The following is a 22,843-nucleotide window of genomic DNA, read 5'->3' on the forward strand; positions in this document are numbered from 1 at the left end:
GATTCAAATACAAAATAATGTTTGAGTACTCTGCACACCTTCAAAACACTATTTTAAGAGAGAACATTTATAGAAAGGATTATTTTAAATTTTTTTTAAAGAAACCCTAGTATTCTAGCATAACCCTTTGAAATTTGCCTATTTTATTAAAGAAGCAAAGCTGCATTAGAAAATGCTTCCAGCTACCTTGTCATGTCCACTGCTGCCACCACAGAGATGATTTAAGGTTGCCTTTTACAAGAACATGTACACCTAATGCAACATGAAGTTTATTCTATTTTTCCAGATGTACTTCAGTAGTCTCTCAGCTGTGTTTCAGACTGATTTAGCTCTTGGGAACACCATTTGCTACTACAAATGCACAGGTCAGAGTTTTTAACCAATCATTATTTACCAGTCACCCCCAAAAGGCACTTGCATGCACTACAGAAGAGTGATCTCACGACAAAACACCATCACTGCCATAATTTTCACAGTAGGGATATTACTGTCAATTTTCTCAGTAGGGATGTATTACTGTACCTTCACTTTATACGAGAAGGAACTGAAGCCCAGAGGCCACATATACCTACCTCACTTTAAAGTAAATCTCAATTAGCTCAAGCTATGCAAAGTTGCCTTTCCTCATCTACACCAGGTCCACAGCATTAAGTCTTCACCCAGTTCCCAAATACTTTCTTACCAGTTGTAGTCAAACCAAGATGCATAGCTTGGAATAATGATGTGGTTGGTTTGTTCTGTAACATTATCTTCACCTGGATCAATTGAGCGACTTTGATCACCTTTGTTAGGATCTTCATCTTCCTGTATCATGGAGAAAATACAATGGTGAGTAGGTTGCAAGAGACATATCTATAAACTCTCAGTCAAAACAAAGTTAGCCTGAAACCAGTGCTTTCCAATCATGTGCAGAATAAACCTTTCCTAGCGCAGTTTCTGGTCAGTGGGGAAAATCTCAGGGACCAGAGAAAGTGTAATCTATGTCATCATAAAAATAATAAATCTTGACAAAATATTACAGAAAGCATAAGGCCAGGATGAAGTTTTTACAGAGCCAGCTCTCAAACCTGAAGAGCATACTTTGCAGTATGGCGAGATCACACTTTGCATCCTGTTTATAAAGTTAAGCATGCTCTATGGGAGAAGACACTGCATTTCAATAATGCAATATACTGCAATCACATGTCGTGTGTAGAATACTTTGTAAGCTGCCATCCTGGGTCTTGCTGCCACCTCCAGTTACTGACACTTGCACCCATTTTTAATATTGTCTAGGTTGGGCTGTATTTTTGGTCACTTTTGCCCCATTAACCTTCTCACTCCTCAAAAAAGCATTAAAGGAAATTAGATTCATTACTTCAAGTTTTACTGGCAGACGCTTGTTAGCAGTAAGTTTCACGTCTGAAAAACTGCACCTCATTACACTAAGATTGTACTTGGATAAACTCACTTTGATCAATCTTAAAGCGGGTCTTGGGTATCTCTCCCTTGTGAAGAGGAGATACTAAATTCAGCTTGTGACTCTGCATGTCCCTGCATTTGCTTCCGTTCAGGGAGTGAACACACAAGTGCTCACACAGAGCTTTAAAGACACCAGCAAGCAAGGATAAGGGGGAACGGCTTTAAACTGACACAGGGAAGATTTAGTGAGATTTTAGGAAGAAGTTCTTCCCTGTGAGGGTGGTGAGGCCTTGGCACAGGTTGCCCAGAGAAGCTGTGGCTGCCCCATCCCTGGCAGTGTTTAAGGACAGGTTGGATGGGACTTGGAGCAATCTGGTCTAGTGGAAAGTGTCCCTGTGCATGGCAGGGGCAATGGAACTGGTCTTTAAAGGTCTCTTCTAACCCAAGCTGTTCTATGATTTCAGTTTCTATCAAACTCAGTAAGAAACAGCAGCTGTTACCTTTCCTCCAGTCGCCACTGTCTCTTCATCCTGTTCATCTGAAAGGCAGAAGCATTCAGAATTACACTAATAAAAACAGTTGACTGCTCACAAGCCTTTCTAGCAATGCAGTTGCTTAATTGGAAAGAGTATTTCATTTGGTTTGGAAGGGAAGTGAGGAGGAAAGCAAAGAAGACCCACACATCATTAAGGCAATCTCACCCTTATGCAGGCACTCAACTATCCAAGACAAGAGAACAGATAAGAATACAGAGGAACGATAATTAGAATTTTTCCAGACTTAGGAATCCGTACCTAATTACCGCCTTCCCCAGTGACCTAGACCTTGTTTAGTAGGATACAGGACACTAGTTCATACCTCTTCTGTCAAAGGCTTAGCAAAACTCAGGGAACCTGTGATTCACCTTGACTCCCAGTAAGAAAAATTCTGCCAGGAAAGCGCTTATGTGTCATATTAAGAAAAGTGCCTACAAGGGAACAGCCTTGCAAGCGAAAGAATAAATACGTTTCAACTTGAAATACATCTGAAAACTGAATTAATTCAGTAAAATAGTAGAATTAGAGATTTGTTTAAAATTGAGAGATGTAAATTATTTCCTCTGTTGGCCTGCAAGCAGGACTTTATTATAAAACCTAGGGAATGGGGTGCTGGAGGGTGGTGCGTTTGTTTTACCAAGGTCTGCTACTGTTCCTCCTTTCACAGGCGTGTTTTCACTGTCTTTCTTTGGGTTCACTACAAAAGCAAGATTGAAACTCTGATGAATAACCACACAAGATAAAATTACCAAAGTCTAGCATGCTTTTACTATCCTATCAATTAACAGTTTTGCTGGTCGGATCTTTGCAGTTCAAAAGAGTTCATCTGTGCAGGTTGAGTACAACAGAGTATTTGTTTGATTTCTCTGGAATTTCACATCTGAACACAAACCAGCTTCTATTCATGCGCATTATACAACAGTTCTCACATGCAAGTCCAAACCAGGTAAAAAACCACAAATGATGTGACACCCAAAACAGTCTGGTGCCAAGGACTTGGTAAAAGTAATTATTTTTCAGATTTATCTTTACTTAAGAGGTATTGCACAGATCAGCACTTTTCTGAAAAGGATTAATAACTGAATGCATTTGGCACATTGCTAGAGTTTCCTCTCATTTAATGTGCTGCTTATCTGGAGTGTCTGGCATACAAATGTTTCCTTCCAGAAAGTTCCACCCCACAAAACAAACTCTGTAGAAGTGTGTGAAAGTCATCCTAAAATTGGTGAAGCTAACCGTTTAAGCGGATTTTTGTAGATGTATTTCCAAAACCAAAAAGAAGGTGAATCTGCTATCCTTCTCAGATATCACATTCAATTCCCTGACTACACAGACAGGCATAGATCACCTGGCCCTACAGCCACAAGTATTTCAAAGATTTCACAAAACGTGTGTATTTTTCAGTGCAGTTTAAGCAATTGTCTTAACATTCAAAGAATCCAGTGTATGCATATTTTACCATTTTTGGGAAGTACCACTTCTTCTATATTAGGTACTGGTGTGGGATCCTCCATGTCCTTTGTAAGATCTTCTTGCTCATCTTCTTCTTTCTGCCCTCTCCTTTTTCCATATAAGGCTGCTTGTCTAAAACAGATCAAACAAATATTTTTCCAACTGCAACTGTCAGATATTCTCATCTTGACATTGTTCTTCAGGTATCAGGATTAAATGACTGGGTCAAAACACTTAGGAAACCATCAACACTGCAGGAGTGGTGCTGGTGGAGTTGATGAAAAATACTCTGCACATTAACAAAATGAAGTAAGGTTTGATTTTTTTTTTTGTGTTTTTGGTGTTGGTTTGTTTTGTTTTTTTTTTTTTTTTGTTAAAAAAAAAACAGCAAAGCTATTTTCGATTGTTTCAAGACCGGAGACCACCATTGTACAGAAATCTTGATTCCAACCCAGTGATTCACTTACATTTCATAGAATCATAGAATAGAATCATAGAATAGTTAGGGCTGGAAAGGACCTTAAGATCATCAAGTTCCAACCCCCCTGCCATGGGCACGGACACATCACACTAAACCATGTCACCCAACACCTCGTCCAACCTGGCCTTGAACACTGCCAGGGATGGAGCATTCACAACCTCCCTGGGCAACCTATTCCAGTGCCTCACCACCCTAACAGGAAAGAATTTCCTCCTTATACACAATCTAAACTTCCCCTGTTTAAGTTTGAACCCATTACCCCTTGTACTGTCACTACAGTCCCTAATGAAGAGTCCCTCCCCAGCCCCCCTTCACATACTGGAAGGCTGCTATGAGGTCTCCATACAGCCTTCTCTTCTCCAGGCTGAACAGCTGAACAGCCCCAACTTTCTCAGCCTGTCTCCATATGGGAGCAATTTATTCTTTTAAAAGTTGCAATAAGGGCATCTGCTGCACAGAAGAGGTGACAGACCATTTCAAGGCACAGTGCCTTGATTTGATGAAAGAGGCTAGCTTGTACGATCAAGTCTGTGTACCAAAAAAGCCATTTTGGGAACAAAAGCAGAATCACCCAAACCTCTCCTTGCAGAATCTAACTCAGACTTTACATTTGGAACAAAAAAGTAATTCAGATTATCAAGTCATTTTTTTCTCACATCAAATGATAGATTTCTAGATTTGTCTTATCAGAGCCTAACAGGTCTGTTAAACAAGACCTGAATGTTTAGCTCAAAAGTGCTCCTGTCCATATACATACATAAACCCTCACAAACAAGCTTTTATTTGGATATAATAATGACACTTTTTTTTGGTCAAGAGATCAAAATAGCACTGGAAAAAAACCCTAAGCTGTAGGCCACAAATGTTACTCTGTTAAAGTTGCATTTGAGAAGTGGACTTTAAAATACCTGCTATGCAGATACAATTCCTCAATTAAATGCAGTGATTTATGGAGCTGTATTTCAAGAAGTACACATGTACTGCATGATTGCACTAACAGAACTACTTTGAGTTATTTAAGAACCAGCTGAGCAACTTTTCATTTTGTAAATTTTACTCTTGGTGCAACAATGAACCCTGTCACTGATAGAGATAAACCAACTTGCACTATAATCTCCTCCACCTGCAGGTAATACATTTCTACAGAAGCTTAAAGAAATTACATGTAGTGCACAAGCAATATCACTCAAGTCTGTTGTAGAAACAATTATTCCACTGTAAACTAAGGAGAGCCAAGTGACAGGGGACAGAGATCCCTGTGTAGAACAATTTATCAAGAAAAATTGCATCAAGTTACAGGACTTGGACACTCACCCTTTCTTCCCTGTCTTTTTTCTCGACTCCACAGGAGTGGGGGGTGGAGAAGGAGAATGCTTTCTCTTCCTTGTACTTGCTGCTGCTTTTCTGTCTCTCCTCTCCGGACTACGGACAGGCTGTTAGAGAAGTGATTAGGTGATCCCAAATATAACAGTTACTGAAATGCTGTAGGCTACACTCTTTCTTAGTATGTCCTACAACAGAGAAGCTAAAAGCCGTAATACCACAACACATACCACATTTTGCTCCAGAGTACTTCCAACTGTCAATGTGAAAACCCCTTAATTTTGTACAGCTATCCCCCAGAAGATGCAATGGCTTTGTACTTAAGAAGTATGATTTCAGTGGCTTTGTACTTAAGTGTGATTTTTAAAATAAAACAAGATTCAAAAGCGTATGCACAACTTGTTCAATATATTCAACAGGAGAGATTTCCCAGCGAGTGGCCTGACACGAAGGTTGAATGAACATGTTTTCAGAGTCCTAACTAACTTCCTACACCGTGAGGGACACGAAAATTAAACAGAATTTAGAGAATTTGGAAATCAAATATGAACAGCTGCAGTTTAACACACCCTGGCTTCATTTATGAGAAAACACAGAGCAAGTCCCACCTCTTACCATCCTCAGGGAGGGTGGTGGTGGTGAGGATTAAAGTGCACGCTTACATTTCTGAATCAAGGAACTATGTCAGAAGAAAGTTAAACTAGATTATGTTATCACAGGCAACTTAAACTTTTCAGACAGCTTAAGTTCAGCAACTTCAAGTCCCAAAATTTTGAGTTATGCAGAGACAGTCACCCATTAAGCAGAGAACCACCTACCTCTTCATTTTTCATGGAGATTCTCTGTCGAAAACTCACTGATTTCCTGTTCTCATCTACTTCATAATCCTCTTCATTCATCCATTCATTGAATACATCTGTGTCCAAAATCCACTTGGCATGAACCTAAAGAATAGAACAGAAGAACATATTAATATGCCACTGTGTTTTGAAAAAGTAACGCCACAACTGACCTCACTGGATTAATACTTGCAGCTTTGATATCAAGGTCTGAAGAACCAAAAATTTTGCAGTGCTTTTACACATAACATACAAAAAGGATGAACATGACTGTAACTATGCCGAATGCAATGTCTGCCCCTCAGTCATTTTTAAGCCCTCTGAAGTGTGAGGTCAGTTCTTACAGCTAGGACAACAGCTCTGCATTAAAAGCATACTCTGGATGCTGAAAATTATCCTCAAAATCTTCCAAATATACAGATTACCGTAGCAGATGCGCCACAAAGACCAAAATAATTAGGCAGAGTTGGCCATATCTTGGAAAGAAAAGATTGACAAATCAAAAGACTGACTTAAATACCCATCTTCAAAAAAAGTTCTAGTTTACACAGCTGAAAATAAATTCTTGAGCTTTAGAATTCTGTAATTTATAATGAGCTTTATGAATTCTATAATCCATCATTTATAGAAGCTTTTGTATCTTACTACGTATAGTAACATTTATACACAAAAACCATGAGTTTCAGTTATTTACAGGCAACTACTTGAAGTCGTGCTTGAGTAGACAAGTTATTTTCTGACCAAAGCTGCTCTAACTCTGCTGTTCAGATCAACAGCATACAGACCGAACATGTGAAATGCACACAGGATTAAGTCCAATAATAGCATAAAGTAGTAGTTACTGCTGACTGATTTTAAATGCTCTTTATTCTTCTTTTGTAATGAAATACATCAGAAAGGCAAACCATTCCTCGACAAAAACAAAACTGATTAGAGAACCTAAATAAGGCCTTGGATGTTGGTTTGATTGCTTACATATTCAACAGAGTGATAAGCACTGACTTTTTGCAGCATTGTATCAGTTAAGCACAGAGTTCCCATTAAATTGAACCTTTCCATAAAAAAGGGGGAGATACGACCCTCAGGGATTCATAGAGTCAAAAAAGTGGTTTGGGTTGGAAGGGACTTAAAGCTCATTCAGTTCCAACCCCCTGCCAGGGGCAGGGACACCTTCCACTAGACCAAGTTGCTCCAAGCCCCTGTCCAACCTGGCCTTGGACACTGCCAGGGATGAGGCAGCCACAGCTTCTCTGGGCAACCTGTGCCAGGGCCTCACCACCCTCACAGGGAAGAACTTCTTCCTCAGATCCCATCTCAATCTCCCCTCTGTCAGTTTAAAGCCATTCCCCCTTGTCCTGTCTCCACCTGCCCTTGGCAAAAGCCCATCTCCAGATTTCCTGTCAGCCCCTTTAAGTACTGGCAGCTGCTCTGAGGTCCCCTTGGAGCCTTCTCTTCTCCAGGTTGAACAACCCCAGCTCTCTCAGTCTGTCCCCATAGCAGAAGCATGGTATTTTCCCCGCTTCCTCTCATTAAACATTATATAAGGCCACGATGTCTTCCAACGAGCTGTCAGATTTCATCCCAGAAATGGCAACACTTTGGCAGTAAAGGAAGGACTTAACTTTAATGTAAAACACCTCAAGCCAGGCCAAAATGGTAATTTTGGCACTATCAGGGATGCATCAATCTGTCCTTTTCACTCACAGTTTTTGGGTATTTTTTTCCCCCAACAGCATTCTTCCCCAGATAAATGTTTTAGGCATTTTCATTTAGGCTCTAGTCATATTCTTCTGCTTTTCCATATATATGGAAATACAGCCATTGTTACTCAGCAGCACATCAAAACATCTATCTAGCAGCACCTGAGCATGAGCTGTACCAATACAGTAACTCTGGGAAACTGTTTTACGAGAGACTTACCTTCCATGGCTTTTCAGGAATTGGAGGATCCTCGATTTCAGCATCTATTTCATTGGCATGAACCCAAGTGTCATAGCTAATGAGAGGAGGCAAGTGAAAATAAGATTGGTCCCTTGGGCTGTTCATCCAGAGAGATCATCAGCAGGAATATTTATTCAGCCATTATGGGATGTGCACATTTTTAGCTTTCTGATTTTAAAAGTCACCTCCATCTTAGAATTGCAAATCTACTCTCTAGATTCAGGGGTATAAATGCAGTTTCTGAGTCACCTGTCAAACCCTGGCATTAAGTTAATTAACTTGTTTCTGTTCTTATGAGTTCAAAGCAAGAGCTACTGGATTCCTAGAAGAAATATGTATACATCTTCTCCAATCCTACCACTGTAGAAACAATTTATTATTTACATTCACTTTTCCACAGGCTATTCCCTCAAAAACCTCTTCATAAATACTAAGAAACTACACTCAGAAGCAGCAAAAGCCATAATATTTTATAATCTACACAAAGCATGCACTGAGCAACTGGGATACATCATGTGCAAGAAAAGATATGTATGTAGCATTCCTCATCTTCATAATGAGATTTGTAATTACATATACACCCAGCCAACAGAAACTTAACTACTGATACGATATGAACAGAAATATTTAAAGGTTTTTCATCTGTATGAAGGAAGAAGTTTAAGTGTGACTGTTTGCACTCTTCCACAGAAATATGCATACGGCTCCTGAGAATTCTGTGCATGGACATCAGGGCAGATTTTAGTACCCTGGTGTCGTGGTTTCACCACCTGTCTGGGTGGGGTGAAACCATGACACCTGGAAAAGTTATTTAAATAGAAGTCAATGCCAGGTTATCAACCAGATGAGGTTTTCCATAACCCGAACTCAGAAACCAGTCATTACAAATACATTTAAGTTACTAACTGTACGTATACTACCTTTTAACATCAACTAGCACCACAGGACAGCTTTCTCAAATACGTGCTTTCACCAGTCACTTGTACTTGACTAAAGGCAACCTAAGGAGTGAAACCTCTCCATCCACGGAAGCCTAACTAGGTGAGATTAGTTAACTCTTTTGGCTTTAAAGTCTTACCAACTTTAAGGAAAGGCTCACTCTACCCTTTAAAAGTCTGGTTCAATTTGCAACCTTACCAATGGCTCTGCAGGAAAATACTCTCTTTTCCTAACCTTCACCATCTGCCAGTATCACAAACTGATTATAAGACAACAAGTAGTCTTTTCAAACTTTGGACATTGAGATAAATGGTAGCAAGACTAAATTACTGCATCGTTATACTCTGTAAGACAACCACTCCTTGTCTCATAATATCAGAGGTGATGTAGAAGAATTCAGAATCAAAACAAGAGGAATGCAGTACTGTATATTTAGTCAAATTTTTAGACGAGCTAGTCTGAAGATGGGTCTGAGGCTGTCATGTTCTGCAGATCAAGGAAAGATCAAAGTTGAAGTCCACACAGCTTGACACTCCCCATGTGGGCTCACTACCATTAACCACAGAGCACTGCATTCAGCAGAGGTAAGGCTCAGTAAGCTAAAGGCACAGCTTGCTTGAGGACACAGATTTGACTATTTGCAAGTTTTAATCAAGACTTTTCCAACAAAAACTTAAGTAAAATTTGGGGTCTGCTTGCTTCCCCCACTTTACCTGTCTGGAAAAAAGCCCCAGTGTACCAGAACCTGCTTATCCTTTTTCATCACAGGTCTCAACCATTCATCTGCAAAGGAGAAAGAGATCTAGCATCAGATTCAGATTGTAAAGCACATTACACACTATTTTGCTTTCCCATAGCCAGTAATAGTAAAGTTATTGTAACCATCTTTGGTAGAAGTCTACTGTAGAACAATTACAACAGCGTGGCCTGAACTAATACACTTGCCTGCATTACCTTTACTATGTCTAAACATGCAAGCGCTCTGCATGCATGACAGATGTCGCATTAGTAACCTGGATGCTAACTTTGAGGAGTATGTTATATTACTAATTTTGATGCTCAGAATTGTTACAACACATACAGCGATGGGGCAGATACAGTTCCTCCGGGCAACCTGTGTCAGGGTCTCACCACCCTCACCCAGAAGAGTTGCCTCCTCAAATCTCATCTAAATCTGCCCTCTGTCAGTTAAGCCATTCCCCATTGTCCTATCCCTACCTGTGTTTGTAAAATCTAATGGTTCCTATAGAGAAGTGAATACTTCCATCTAGTGGCCGTAAGATGCCAGGGGATATCAGAAAAATCAGATTTATGCCGGTGAAGCTCAGACTCCAACAGCAATGACTCGCTAGAAAATTAAATGCATTTCAGATAGAAAAAATAAAGAGCAATTTTTTGTTATTTACTGAAAGGTGCAGCTGTTAAATTGCTTTTGAGGAACCTATGTACTTCATATAGGAGACTGCACTATAAAACCCCCACAATCTTCCTTTATCAGGTCTAAGTGTTACTGTATTAATTCTCACTTACTTTAGCATCTACCTTTCTCATATCTAGCTGATTCCTGATCGTGTTCCACTCAATATTCTGACCCACACTTATGCACTGGGGGCTACCATGGAAGCAATAAAATAAAAATAATAGAAATGTTAGTTTTAAACCCCCTACTTTCACTGTGCTTCCTTTTAATTTTAATCTGTTATTTTCTTTTTTAAGTTCTTTCAGACCCTTAGCTTTTCTCTCCTTCAGCCTGCAAGTTAACATCTCAATTTTCCATGCAATCACTGAAGAGCAGTCAGTGCTACACACCTTAATCTGAAGAAGTTGCATCCATTAAAAATATAACTGTTACACCCAGTAGTTAGACGCAGGACAGAGTAATTTTCTTGGAGTTGTTAATCCTAGAAATATCTCCCAAATGGTTCTCAGGAGCAGGCTAGAAACATACTGTGTGCAAAAGTTCTTGTAACTGCTAACAGAATTTAGTCACAAGGCTAATTCCACTTAAAAATTAAAAAGCAACTTTACCATCATCCATTGAGGTAGGACTTGGATAAACATGGTGGGTAGCCTTCGATTTCTCTTCAGTTACTGTTCCCTGTGGGAAAGGGGGAAAAGAAGAAGAAGCAGCATTGGAAACTTCAAATTTCTCCAAACTTCTTGGCTGCTTCTTTTTACTCACATCCCATGCAGCCCAGAAGTACTCACAGCTAACTTGAATGCAACTACAGTGAATACCACCTCTAAAAAATGACAGAAAAAGGCAGTTACTCTGAGACTGCCACCAAACTACTGTCATCTCTTGCTTTCTTCTCAAATCCTTCCTCCCCCTAGCTCCATCTGCCCCAGTTCTCACTGCAAATTGTTTGACTATCAGTTCCTATAAACTTATTGGTAAATATTTTGTAAAAAAGCATCTGAAACTTTTTTCCACTAAGTACACATTTTGGTTCAAAACAATTTCTAAATATGACAATGTACATAAAGTATATGAAAAACTTAGCTAGGAATGGCTGCCTTGAATAGAACCACCCTAGGATCTGAGGAAGGCTGTATGTCAAGAGACAGATTAAACACCCGTTCTTTAAAAAAGCCTCCTAAGCCATAGAACATAGAGAATAAATCAGAAATACACCAACATGATACCACTGATTGCCAAATACTCAACCACAAGAATGCTTTTTCTTCTTGCTGTCATTTTCTTGACATATGAGAAGCAACAGATGTACTTCTCATGTGTATGTATGTTAATGCCACAACAAAAGTGTAAAGTAATTTCTCTACATATGGATGCAGGCCACAATTATATCCCGTTGGATCTACATCACCATGCAAAAAAAACCTTCTGCTATACAGTATCTGTTAAATAACTGAACAGTGTGACCAGTCAAGAAAACCTTGACCTTTCCTTACAAGGAGAACTAAGGATTCTCCCACATGCTGCAGACACACCTCCAGACTCCCTGTGTAAAGAGTAATTTCCAAGGACAGCAGAAGTTCACAGTCTGCCGGCTCTTTGCAGAGGAACTATGTTTTGGAATAGTTTATGTGAAAATGTTATTCAAAATTTACATTCCACACATACTTGACGGATTTATTTAAAGGACTGAAGAGCCCATGGGATAGGTTACAGCCAACAATATGCAAACAATTTATTCAGCAGAGAGCACAAAAGGAGGAAAATTAAAAAAAAAAAAAAATCAAAAAAACCATGAAGATGCATTGCATTACAGTAGCAATATTTGGAGACTACTCCAGTATCAGGGGCTAAAGGGCAAGAGTTCCCACACCAACAAGAGTTCACAGAACTGGGTAAAAGGAGAGGAGGTGGTCTGAGCAACAGGAAGAAGGCTGTAAAGTAAGAATTTAGAAGTGTTCAAAAGGAAAGGAATGAGTGAAGAACCACCTGCAAAGTGTTTTAGGAACAGTAAGGGAAATTCTCCTTTCATCCCCCATGAGCTAAAGATGCTCTCATCCAGCTTTGTGAATCAGATCAGTAAGTTTCATCTATTTCCTACAGAGCTTTTAAAAACCCAGTACACAATAGATGAAGTCTCTTAGATGCTATCTTGACTGAAAACAAAGGGAGGGATAGCTTTGCACTGAAACAGCTTTCTGAAAGATGTAAGCTGTTAAGATTTATTCCCTGCCTCTGCTAAACTGAATGTGACTAGAAGCTAGAGACATAACAGGACAAAACACTTCTCCTGAGGCCCACAGATATAAAGGCTATTATCTCACTCATTACCTGCTTTAAAGTTCCTAATTTATTGTTCTGGCTCTTCTCAGAAGAATTCTTAACACTTAATCAGTAAAAGAAAATCAGAAACAGTAGCAGCACCTTCAGCAGCAGAGAGAACAAATATCTCACTAACATCTCTTTTTATGAGCCAGAGATCACACCAGCACTGTGCTGGGACAAGAGATGCAAGTCTCTGCACAGGCTGCAGTCAGAGCAGTGAAGACCTGGAAATAACAGGGAGGAGGGAGCTACAAGTACCAGGCATAGGGTAGAAAAAAGATAACAGCAGGGTGAAAAAAACATAGTAATAATAAAAATAGTGAGCAAGCACAGGCAGCAACACAAATATAAGATGAAAATTCAGAAGCAGGGCAAAGGAAGAAAGCCCAAAGCCTAAAATTAGGGATAAATTCTGTTTGCAGTTCTTCACATCCCTTTAGAGACAAAACCACCTGCTTTAAATGTCCCTTAAATAATTTGTGGATATAGTATGCTTTAAATTCACTATAGAATCCCTTCATGAAAGGAAAACAATCATTAACTCCTAATTTAAGCAATAGCAAACATCCTGATTCATCTGATTAATTTGTGAAAAATTATGCAACTGAAATTGAGATGACGGCTCATAATCACAACACAGGATAAACATTTAATCTGGAAAAGAAAGTTTATTCTGTGTACTGCCATAACACAAAAGGCTATCGGACCATCTCAAGTTCACATTCCTGGATATTTCTCTCAAGACAAGTGAAGACTGTTTTTAACAGAAGAAACTGTTAATCTTACTCAGCTCATCATTTAGTTTAATAAACTACAATAGCACGATGCTTGACACTCTTAGTAATATGCTGACTCCCTAACAAGGAAGAGACTGCTGTTGCTCGTGCTCTTTTCAGCACAAGCAAGAAAAAAAGACCAAGTAAAATAAAGTGAAAAAGGTAGCAATCATGTTCAGATCAAAGCTTCCTTATGCTGTCCCCACAGATCCAGAACAGCTGTATTACACACTACCTTCTTTGGCCTCAGGTCTGGACAATCAGCGAGCTTCTGCTTTGTATGAACAGGTACTGAGCATTAAATCAGTTCAGGCCTGCAGCCAACTCAGAGATGACGTAAGTACTTTTCACTTCAACAGCAATTTCAGATTTACTTAAGAACAGAGTTAGGATTCAATCTCCTTGTGAGGATAACTACTACTTGCATTTTAGAAACTGTGAACTTTCGGTCTTAAGTGATTTGCTGCTGCTGCCCTGTGTTGTCCGACAGATTCCAGATGTAACTGATATATTGAGGTTAGGCAAATACATTTTACCTTGCAACTGCCAAAATACATTCTTTGAGATACACTATTTAACATTTACCTGGTGACGTTTGACAATATCCTTCAATTTATTAGCCAACTTCAATTCTATATCTGGAATGAGGTAGATGGTTGGTCTGCTCAGACAGTTGTTCTAGTGGAGAGAATAGGAAGTCAAATAAGAAATTAGTTGGCCACCTGGGACAATTACAAAAAATTCCTATTAAGATCACCAATGCTTGAAAGAGCTCAAAAGGAATATGTGTCAGTTTCTGATATGGCATACTAAAAGGAGCTCCAGAAACCCTTCTGATAGCACTCTTTCCTCTTCCTCCTTGCCAACGTCCCATCGTGATTTCTTTCCGGTCTCCACAGACCTGCTGTTAGCTCTAACAAAGACATCATTGCAGACAAAGGGAATCTGACCCAGTACAGCTGTTCTCATGTTCCTGCTTTTGTAACATTTTTAATGCAAATGATGTCTTTGTTTTCAAATAATTTCTGACAGGCTCTAGGAGACTTCACTTGAGTAGGAATTTAAGTTCCCTGTGTGTCAACTTTCAAGTCTCAATCTGTCCCCTATCACCAAAATGCAGATTCATCCATTTCTACAATATCAACAGGTATATGTTAATTTCATTTTGAATTTTAATTATGTACTCTATTAGGTATTGAAACCACCATACAATGGCAATAGTTTTATCATAAGACTGTTTCTTTTTGCTGTCCTTCCTCCCATTTCTATTTATTATATGCACCTGCAAATTACATCTTGATATTATGCACTAAGCCTGGGTTTAGAGTTTGAAAAAAAAAAAAAAATATAGCAAGTGACACCATCTAAAATGTACCCTAACCGGAAAAAAGACACCTGTATAAAGCTGAGTCTCAAGAAAGTCAACAACTGAATGGGTATATACAGAAATAGTTACTCAATCCTAAGGGTGCTGCTTTCACAGGAAGCCAGAGGCACTCAGGATGCTTTCTCCTACCTTACAAAGAGGTGGTTCTCACCCAGTACATATCTGAAGAACATCAATGAAAACATTCTGAAGTTTTCAAGTGATTACATGGAATTGTGACTAAAATGGGTGGGAGAGGGAGTATAACATTCCTACAGAAATCCAGGATGAAATTCTTCAGTGGGTCACAACTAAGGCACATAAAAACTAGTGAATCCCTTCCCAGGAGAGCAGTTTTATGTATGAGTTTCTTGCCTGCACTAGTGTTTTCTCAATGTTCATAAACATCTCCACGTTTCGATCCATTCGGGATGGATTCTGCAGGTCAAACCTCCGCCTGTTAAGGAAAATTATTCAAAAGTATTAAATTCAACTCTCCTCCACTCAGTAGTCAAGAATCTTTCATGTTCCACATAAAAAAACAAGTGTATCATGGTAGCTATGTAAGAACACTTAAAGCACAATCACAAATATTTTTGCTTCACTTGGCAGCCCCCACAAGCAAGAAAAATCACAATGAACCAAATCAACAAAATGCAACTGATTTGTGAAATGTGTAGGGAAAAATGAAGGTTGACATTGTCCAACAAAACCCTGTAGCAGGGTCGTGCATTCCACTACAGTCACAAAGGATAATTAAACAGAGATAATCAAATGCTCACAATGGATTTCAACAACTAGATGAGAAAATTCATGAACAAGCTCTCACGTTTCTCTTCCTTCTAGTTGCACCCATCCACCAGTCCCAGATTCTAATCCAGGAAAAACACAGCAATTTGTCTGCCTGGTATTTTCTAAACTCCTTATCTATTTGAGAACAAGCCACCCCACACCCAACACACAGGTAGCTAATAATCCATGTCAACACTTCATCATCTTCTTTATTGGACTCTGATATTTTAAAGTTTGCTGCTTCAGTGACAAAGTAATCAAATTTCTTGAAATAACAATGCAGATTTAACTGTCTATCAGAAATGGGGGAGATAACACAAAATCTGAGACTTTCTACTGGGAAGAGGCACAAGAGCCCCCCAAAAAACATTCTGCTGTATGCACTTGAGCAATACACATGTTCAGAAATCATGGATGAACCAACTCAAAAGCATCTAGGACAATAACAGCACTAACACCAGTCCCTCGCCAAGCTCAGCACCCACAGGTGTCTGTCTTGGCAGTATCACACAGGCCAGGGCACTGTAGGAGCCTCTGAAACAGATGCCTGGCCCTTAAGAATTCAGCTTTTTACAAAGCATGATATGTTTAAATAAACAGATTGTTGACTCTCAGATGTAAAACACTTTCTGGTGCACTTCTGTACCTCTCAAGTTTTGGAAAGAGTTGTTCCTAGAGTCTGAAAAGACTCTTAGCTGGAGTGTGGAGCTGGTGTTCAGCAGTGGCAATACCAGCAGAAGGGATTTCAGCATATAATAAATATCCAGTACACTTAACAGAGTGAAAAAGCCATGCACGTAATTACCATGCAGTGACTGATATGCTTTTAGTTAACACTCCAACTTAAAAATAGAAGAATTTATTCCAGTGCCCATATCTACTGAGTTTCTTTTAAACACATACTTGTTTCCAGTAACACATCAAATCAATTTTTAAAGTTTAAAAATATGCAATGAAGGTAAACCAAAGCAAGACTAAGTTTTATCGCAAAACCCATTACCACACAAGGATGGCATCACACCATTGTAACACTACTCAGTTAAAGACGCTTCAGGTGGGATCACCATGTTTTTATTCACTTGAGGGTCTATAGCATTTTCACAAAGAAGCTGCCCACACAGGTGGCACTGTGTTAAGTATGCTGCCATGTTGAGCAGCACTAGAAATAGTCACTATTAGTGAATGACAGTTTCTATGCCAACAGTCATCATCACAGGCTCTCCACACTAGGGACACAACAGACAAGTTGAAGATAATACCTTTGTATCTTTCAATTTTAAATTAAAGTTATGACCTCTTTAAATAGAGTTGCGCATGCTGAAAAGTTTACATTGCCAGTCATTGAAAAGTCAGGCAGTTCCCTGCACAACACAATTTAATGAGGTATTTTACACATGTAACACATTGGATTTTAAGAGTCACTTTTCCAGAATTCAGCTACTGACAGCTTCATAGTCTGTATTCAAGACATGCTCATCAAAGGTAATGGTTTCAAGGAAGGAATATAAATGCTTAATAAACACAAACTAACCTAGACACTTAATAAAGACTTCAGTCCCTATGAAACGAAAACACTTAAGGCATGGAAGTCTGAACAAAATTCTTACGTTTGGTTGCCTAAAATCTGCATTATGTATTCAGTGAATGCTATATATGTTCCCAGATTCCTGCCTTTTGAAACCCGTAATTTAAGAGAAGCACACAAATACACTAAGAAATCTCACATTTTTTTAGTTGCCCATTTAGATAAAATAGTAGCACAAATTTTTCCTATCCTTAGTTTAACTGATACCCTCTGACAGGTTTTAGCAAACAACTACTTGAATTGCGGTGATAGACAAGGTATGTCCAGCTGCACTGGGTAAGTGCATTTTTCAGACATACCTATTATGACGAGGAAAGGTACTTCTCCTATAAGACAGATCATTCACAAACAGGTTAAGCAAGAGCGACAATGCATACCATTAAAAAAAAAAAATCATATTTCAGGCAAAACACCACATATTATTTGGTTGAGTCAGTGAAGGATACATTCCAAGCTCTAAGTCTGATCTTCAGAGTTAAATTCAAGTATCACTTCCCTCTACATCCCACATGCACAAACACAAGACACTACCCACACTAGTTTCGAGGAATTGGCAAGAGAGTGAGAAGAGAGGAGGCAATCATATACGAGTTTTGCTGACAAATTTCAACAACTGAAAACTAAATCTGTTGGGGGAAAAAAAGAAATACTCATAAAGTAGGAGCCATTTAACTCCTTTATCTTAAGGCAAAGAGGCAGCAAGACATGCCTGAAAGATACGCCACACAGAATATGACAAACCTGCATCACGTCTTAAGTGCTTGCAATACTGGAGTAAGAAAAACCCTGAGAGCAGCATACTCATACCAGCTTTCTGATACACCCACCTCAGAAACCATTTAGCTGATAAAGTGTATAAATAGCTCCTAAAAACAACCAACCACTTCATTTTTGCCTTTTAATTTGTTCTTGTAACAGAAACAGAGTCAATTCCAGGAATGCTGTTGTCTGCACAGCCTCAAATCAGAAACTATTTAAATGTATGTGCAAGAGCAATCTCTGCTTGCTTTTATTTATTGACTTTTCATCCTCACGCTTTTTCCAGTGTTCTCAAATACAGTAATTTATGCTACTGCTGTCTTGGAAAGAGGATTATAACTTAGAAACACACAGGTCAAAACACTACTGGGATGCCACATGAATAGTTTTAATGCTGGTGCCAATCACTACGTGGGCAGTGTCTCTAACAACTTACACTCCGCATGTATGGAGGTTGATGAGCAATGGAAAACTTATGATTTATTAGTGTCTATGCAGTGCTTCATGTTTTCCTATTATAACTAAACTCTACACTCAATCCAGTAACAGACTTACATCTTATAGATGGGAAACAGTGATTCTATGATACTGGTTAACTTGGCGAGTCATACAGCAGGTAACCGGCCAAGAAAAAAGCCTGAAGCTTATAATTAACTCCCAGTCTACAGGCTCAAGACCTTAAACTTGGACAACTTATCTTTAAATTTAGAAGTCTGTGTGGGTGTCTCAAAAAAACTACCATCAGCAAAACAAGAAAAAAATTTCCTCTTCCCGTCTCCAACTCCCTTGCCCACCCAATCCTCCAGAAAGTACTAAACTTTTAAGTAGTTTGCATAGGCATTTCATGTGCTTAATTCATGCAAAAAGTGTATAAATCAAAACTAAAAACTTACCAGCCCTGTTCATTCTTAAATTTGTAAGCAGCACCAAGAATGTGGCATAATGTACCTCCAGCTTTGAAATCCATGAAGCACTTTGCCTAGAACCCAACAGAAAAGTGAAAACACAGTGACATTGACTTTTAAGTAATTATTTTAAACAAATACATACTTGTTAGCTGAGGTTAAGGCATCTAACTTATCAAATGCATGGTTTTAATTTTTAAATTAATCCCTTCTGGAATTTTACATTCTCTTTTAAGAATGTTTTGAGAAGATTAAATCCATTTGGTTTAAGTAGAATTCTTCATGTTTGCAAGCAGAACCTGACCTATTTGAAAGATCTGAGCCCTCCCTTATGCAAGTAGCTTGCACAAAATTCCTTGTACAGCTGTAAAACAGAAACCCAAACTACTCTTTGAACATGCATTTCATAGTCAATTAAACCTAAAATCAGAGGTAACAGTTAAGAAGCTCCTCATGTGTATTAAGTAAACCAAACCCAATCATTAGTAATGAACATCTAAAAACCCAGTTCCACAGTCAGTACGCCTCCTAAAGCTCCCCCTTCCTATCCCTCCTCCTCTACCACAACAAAAAGTTGTTTGTGAAAATCTGAGAAGGTCACCATGCAGATCTGCCCTAAAAGACTAAATCCAACTCAATTCTTCACTACCAGTTTTAGCAGAGTACAGCCGAGTCATGTACTCATAAACACATTCTCCAAATTCAAGAACTGCAATTCAGACAGGAGCACGAGAAGACCGAAAACCTCTACCAAGTCCCACCAAGGCCTTTCTCTAAAAGGTTATTAAAGAAGCAGGACTGTTTCCTACACAGAAAGGAACAGTTCTCTGATAAAATTTTAATTTAGAATTAATTATCTCTGCTGTTTTACAATATTTCTGGTCAGGATGTTTGCATGTGCTCAGGAAAAGTAAGGTGCTGTCAGAGTCATCTTCAAAACTGATGACAACCGGACAGCTCAGCTGAAGCCAGCACCAGAGAAAGGCAACACCATGATCTATTTCAACCATCATCTGCAGAGTACTGACACGTATGAGGTGCACCTTATCAGGCTTGGAACAGGAAGAAAAGTGTGCAACAGCATTGATAATTAACCATGGATAAAGAAAGCAACACATGATGTGATAACAGAACAAATGAAAACTCTGTTTCTGTCCTCCAGGCCTTCTCTTTACAGTAACAGACTGTTATCCGATACGACTGGTAAGTCAATTTGACTAAACCACAAAAAAGTGGTTTGTTTGTTTTTAAGTTCTTGCAAGATGCAAAAATTCCTTTACAAACATGCACTCAAGTGAGACTTACTCTGAACACTTCTTTCTATTGACAACAGCATCAAGCTGCTTTTGGCAACTTTTACACAGGATCAGGACTTTAAATATACCACAAAGATGCTCTGAGAGCTGAGCACCTCTGCTATGGAGACAGGTTGAGAGAGCTGGGCTTGTTCAATCTGAGCAGAGAAGGCTCCAAGGAGATCTTACAGCAGCTTCCAGTGCAGAGAGTTTGGAACTAGATGGTCTTCAAGATCCCTTCCAACACAGACCATTCTAGGATTCTATGAAGTCTGCATCCCCTGGCATCGACAAGGAAGGACCCACCTACAGAAGCTCAGCCCCACATCTCCCAGACCCACCAGAAGCGTACAATGCCCATGTCAAGGGGCACTCCTGAGGCTGAGCTCTTCTGATGTTGCTCCATCCAGTGCAAGATACCCAACTATTTACTGGAATAGCAAATTAAACCTATCTTTCCATATGCATACTACGCATACAGACCAAGACTGGTCTATACTGCATTTCCCAGTAAAAATAAACTTGTACAATTCACAAAACAGAACTTGGGGAGGTGTTTAATGACTGTCTGCAGTTACCAGCAGCTTTCTGTAGGCTGCTTTCTTCTGGAACTAGAGAAAGCACAATGTTGGAGACACTGCACAAACCAGAGACTTCCTAGTAGTTTTTCTGCATAAGAAATGTTTCTGATCTTGCTTCTTACTTTTTAGACCAGAACAGGTAATTTTCTTTAAAGAAAATATTTTATATTACACCTCAGGAATATTTCCTAACACAGAATAAACATCAAATTACAGTCTTTGCACTGCTGACAAGCATTTTAAACTCAACCTGCAGGCAGGCAGCTAAAATGCTAGCATGGGATCTAAACGAAACATTGCCTTCCTTAGCTAATGGAAAGCAAAGCAGTTCTGTGTGATATCAAATCCACCAGTGTCCAAGAACAACATAAAAAAGATCCTTCATAAGCATTCAACCAGAACAGAACTGCTCCTGGTCCACCATCTGCTTAGAGCCCTGCTGTGCACTGAAAATAATAAAGAGAGCTCAGAGCTGCCATACAAGCAGTTGCCAGTTTTACAGGCTGCATACGTTTCAGAGCTGTTCTCAGGAAACTGAAGTCATCTATGCATGAAGAAGTCTCTGATCAGAAGCTTTAACTAAACCAAAATGTTTTAACACACTGAATGATTTTATTGCCATAAGACTTGGCTCTGAGAATACAAGCTTTGGTTTACAAACACATAAGCAAATACTAGCTGCTCTAAAAAGAAAACCAAAATCTCAACATGAAAAAAGAAGGCCCACTGACAATACCAGTATGCAAGTCACTTTTACTTACCTCCAGCTGTCCAACATATATATGGTCATCCAGAATTGACCTTTCCCTTTTTGCTGACATGCCACACACTTCACACAACTGAGTGAAATGACCACAGCAAAGTCCATCTGTATTTTGGCAAACAGCCCCATCTACCCAACAGGCCCTACTTCAAAAGTTCAGGGCTTGCTGCTGTAGCATCACCTTTATCAAGCTTCCCATCAGCAGCCCACATAAATCTTTCAGTGACAAGGCCCCACCTGTCTACATTCCTAGGAGAATTCTGGCAGGTCCCACAGGCTGGCATATGGTTCGGTGATCCCTGGCATCCGTAGCAGCACAAGAAACTGAAGCCACTCTGGCAAGTCAGGATTTTATGACCGTACCCAGGAAGTTCAGCCAAAACTTAACCATGAAAACCACGATACACATCTCTTAGACATAAATCACTTTTTCAAAGTGTCAGCAGACACTAGCAAGACCCTCTCATTAAACTGTAGTGGTTGTTACTTGCATAAAAGGAAACTGCTTTTAGCAACTAGACAAAACCTACTTCACAGAAGAGATGCAGCTGTCAATAAATCAGACTCCTTTCACATTTGTACCCAAAACCATAGAACCAAGGAACAATTTTACAATTAGCTATTGTAAGAGTTAGTACCTTACTATAACCTTTATTCGAAACATGCAAAATTGCCTTTAAGATTACCCAGCTTTTTATTTTGTGAGCATCATTAAGGTTAGACAAAATGTATTTAAATGCAATAATGAGAAGACATGCACGGAAGTTAAGCATGTCTTGATGCAAATGAACAGTCCTTCATTTAATCCATATCTATTAATAAACCCTGTTCTGTATGGACCCCTTGCCAAGAGCAGGAGCTTAAACACAGAATTAACAACCCTCTCTCAAATGCAAGGTCTACTGCATCCACTCAAGGCACCGAGTAAAATGTTTGAACTTTAGTTCAAGAGGTTATTTAACCTTTTGTAGCTTCATTTGGTTTCTTTTCTCTGGAAGCCTGCAATAGCTTTTCAATTACTTTTGGACGTTAACAATGTCAGTTAAAGACATCCCTTCGCTCTACCTCTCTTCCCCAGTCAGACAAAATCCTGTAAAACTAAAGCATGCAGCATGTCTTCAAAGTGATACGGTGAATAACAGAGCCTCCTTCGCAGCCTGAACCAGCACCTTGAATTACATGTCTGAACAAAATGAATGCTAACCTTGTCTTGAGAGTACATACTGCATTTTCTCCTAAAAACAATACAAAGGAAGACATCCTGATGAGCTGTCTCGTCAGACATAATTGAGAACAGAGTTCCAACTGCTGTAAACTTAAGCTGAGCAAATTTGATCAGATTAGACCTTCAAAACAGTAAGAATAGT

The 22,843-nt window shown here is 39.2% G+C and overlaps 1 protein-coding gene across 3 annotated transcripts in view; it reads right to left on the reverse strand.

Annotated features, from left to right (window-relative positions):
* The window catches only part of SMARCC1 (SWI/SNF related, matrix associated, actin dependent regulator of chromatin subfamily c member 1), a 93,510-nt gene that overhangs the window by 53,849 nt on the left and 16,818 nt on the right, over window positions 1–22,843 (reverse strand). For 2 of the 3 annotated variants that reach the window (XM_061366133.1, XM_061366120.1), the window contains exons 3-15: window positions 18,826–18,911; window positions 17,473–17,499; window positions 15,172–15,253; window positions 14,016–14,108; window positions 10,941–11,010; window positions 9,626–9,695; window positions 7,953–8,028; window positions 6,012–6,137; window positions 5,185–5,303; window positions 3,397–3,521; window positions 2,575–2,634; window positions 1,902–1,939; window positions 683–804 (exon numbers count right to left, since the gene is read on the reverse strand). In XM_061366133.1, coding sequence (XP_061222117.1) covers window positions 683–804; window positions 1,902–1,939; window positions 2,575–2,634; window positions 3,397–3,521; window positions 5,185–5,303; window positions 6,012–6,137; window positions 7,953–8,028; window positions 9,626–9,695; window positions 10,941–11,010; window positions 14,016–14,108; window positions 15,172–15,253; window positions 17,473–17,499; window positions 18,826–18,911 — 1,094 coding nt within the window. The remainder of the gene's footprint in view (window positions 1–682; window positions 805–1,901; window positions 1,940–2,574; window positions 2,635–3,396; window positions 3,522–5,184; window positions 5,304–6,011; window positions 6,138–7,952; window positions 8,029–9,625; window positions 9,696–10,940; window positions 11,011–14,015; window positions 14,109–15,171; window positions 15,254–17,472; window positions 17,500–18,825; window positions 18,912–22,843) is intronic. The other variant, XM_061366128.1, reaches the window with a different exon arrangement.

Source organism: Neopsephotus bourkii, unplaced genomic scaffold, assembly GCF_033783945.1.
Source record: "Neopsephotus bourkii isolate Nb327-2 ecotype Australia unplaced genomic scaffold, CSIRO-AGI_Nbou_v1 NB_122, whole genome shotgun sequence".
Taxonomy (NCBI): Eukaryota; Metazoa; Chordata; class Aves; order Psittaciformes; family Psittacidae; genus Neopsephotus; species Neopsephotus bourkii.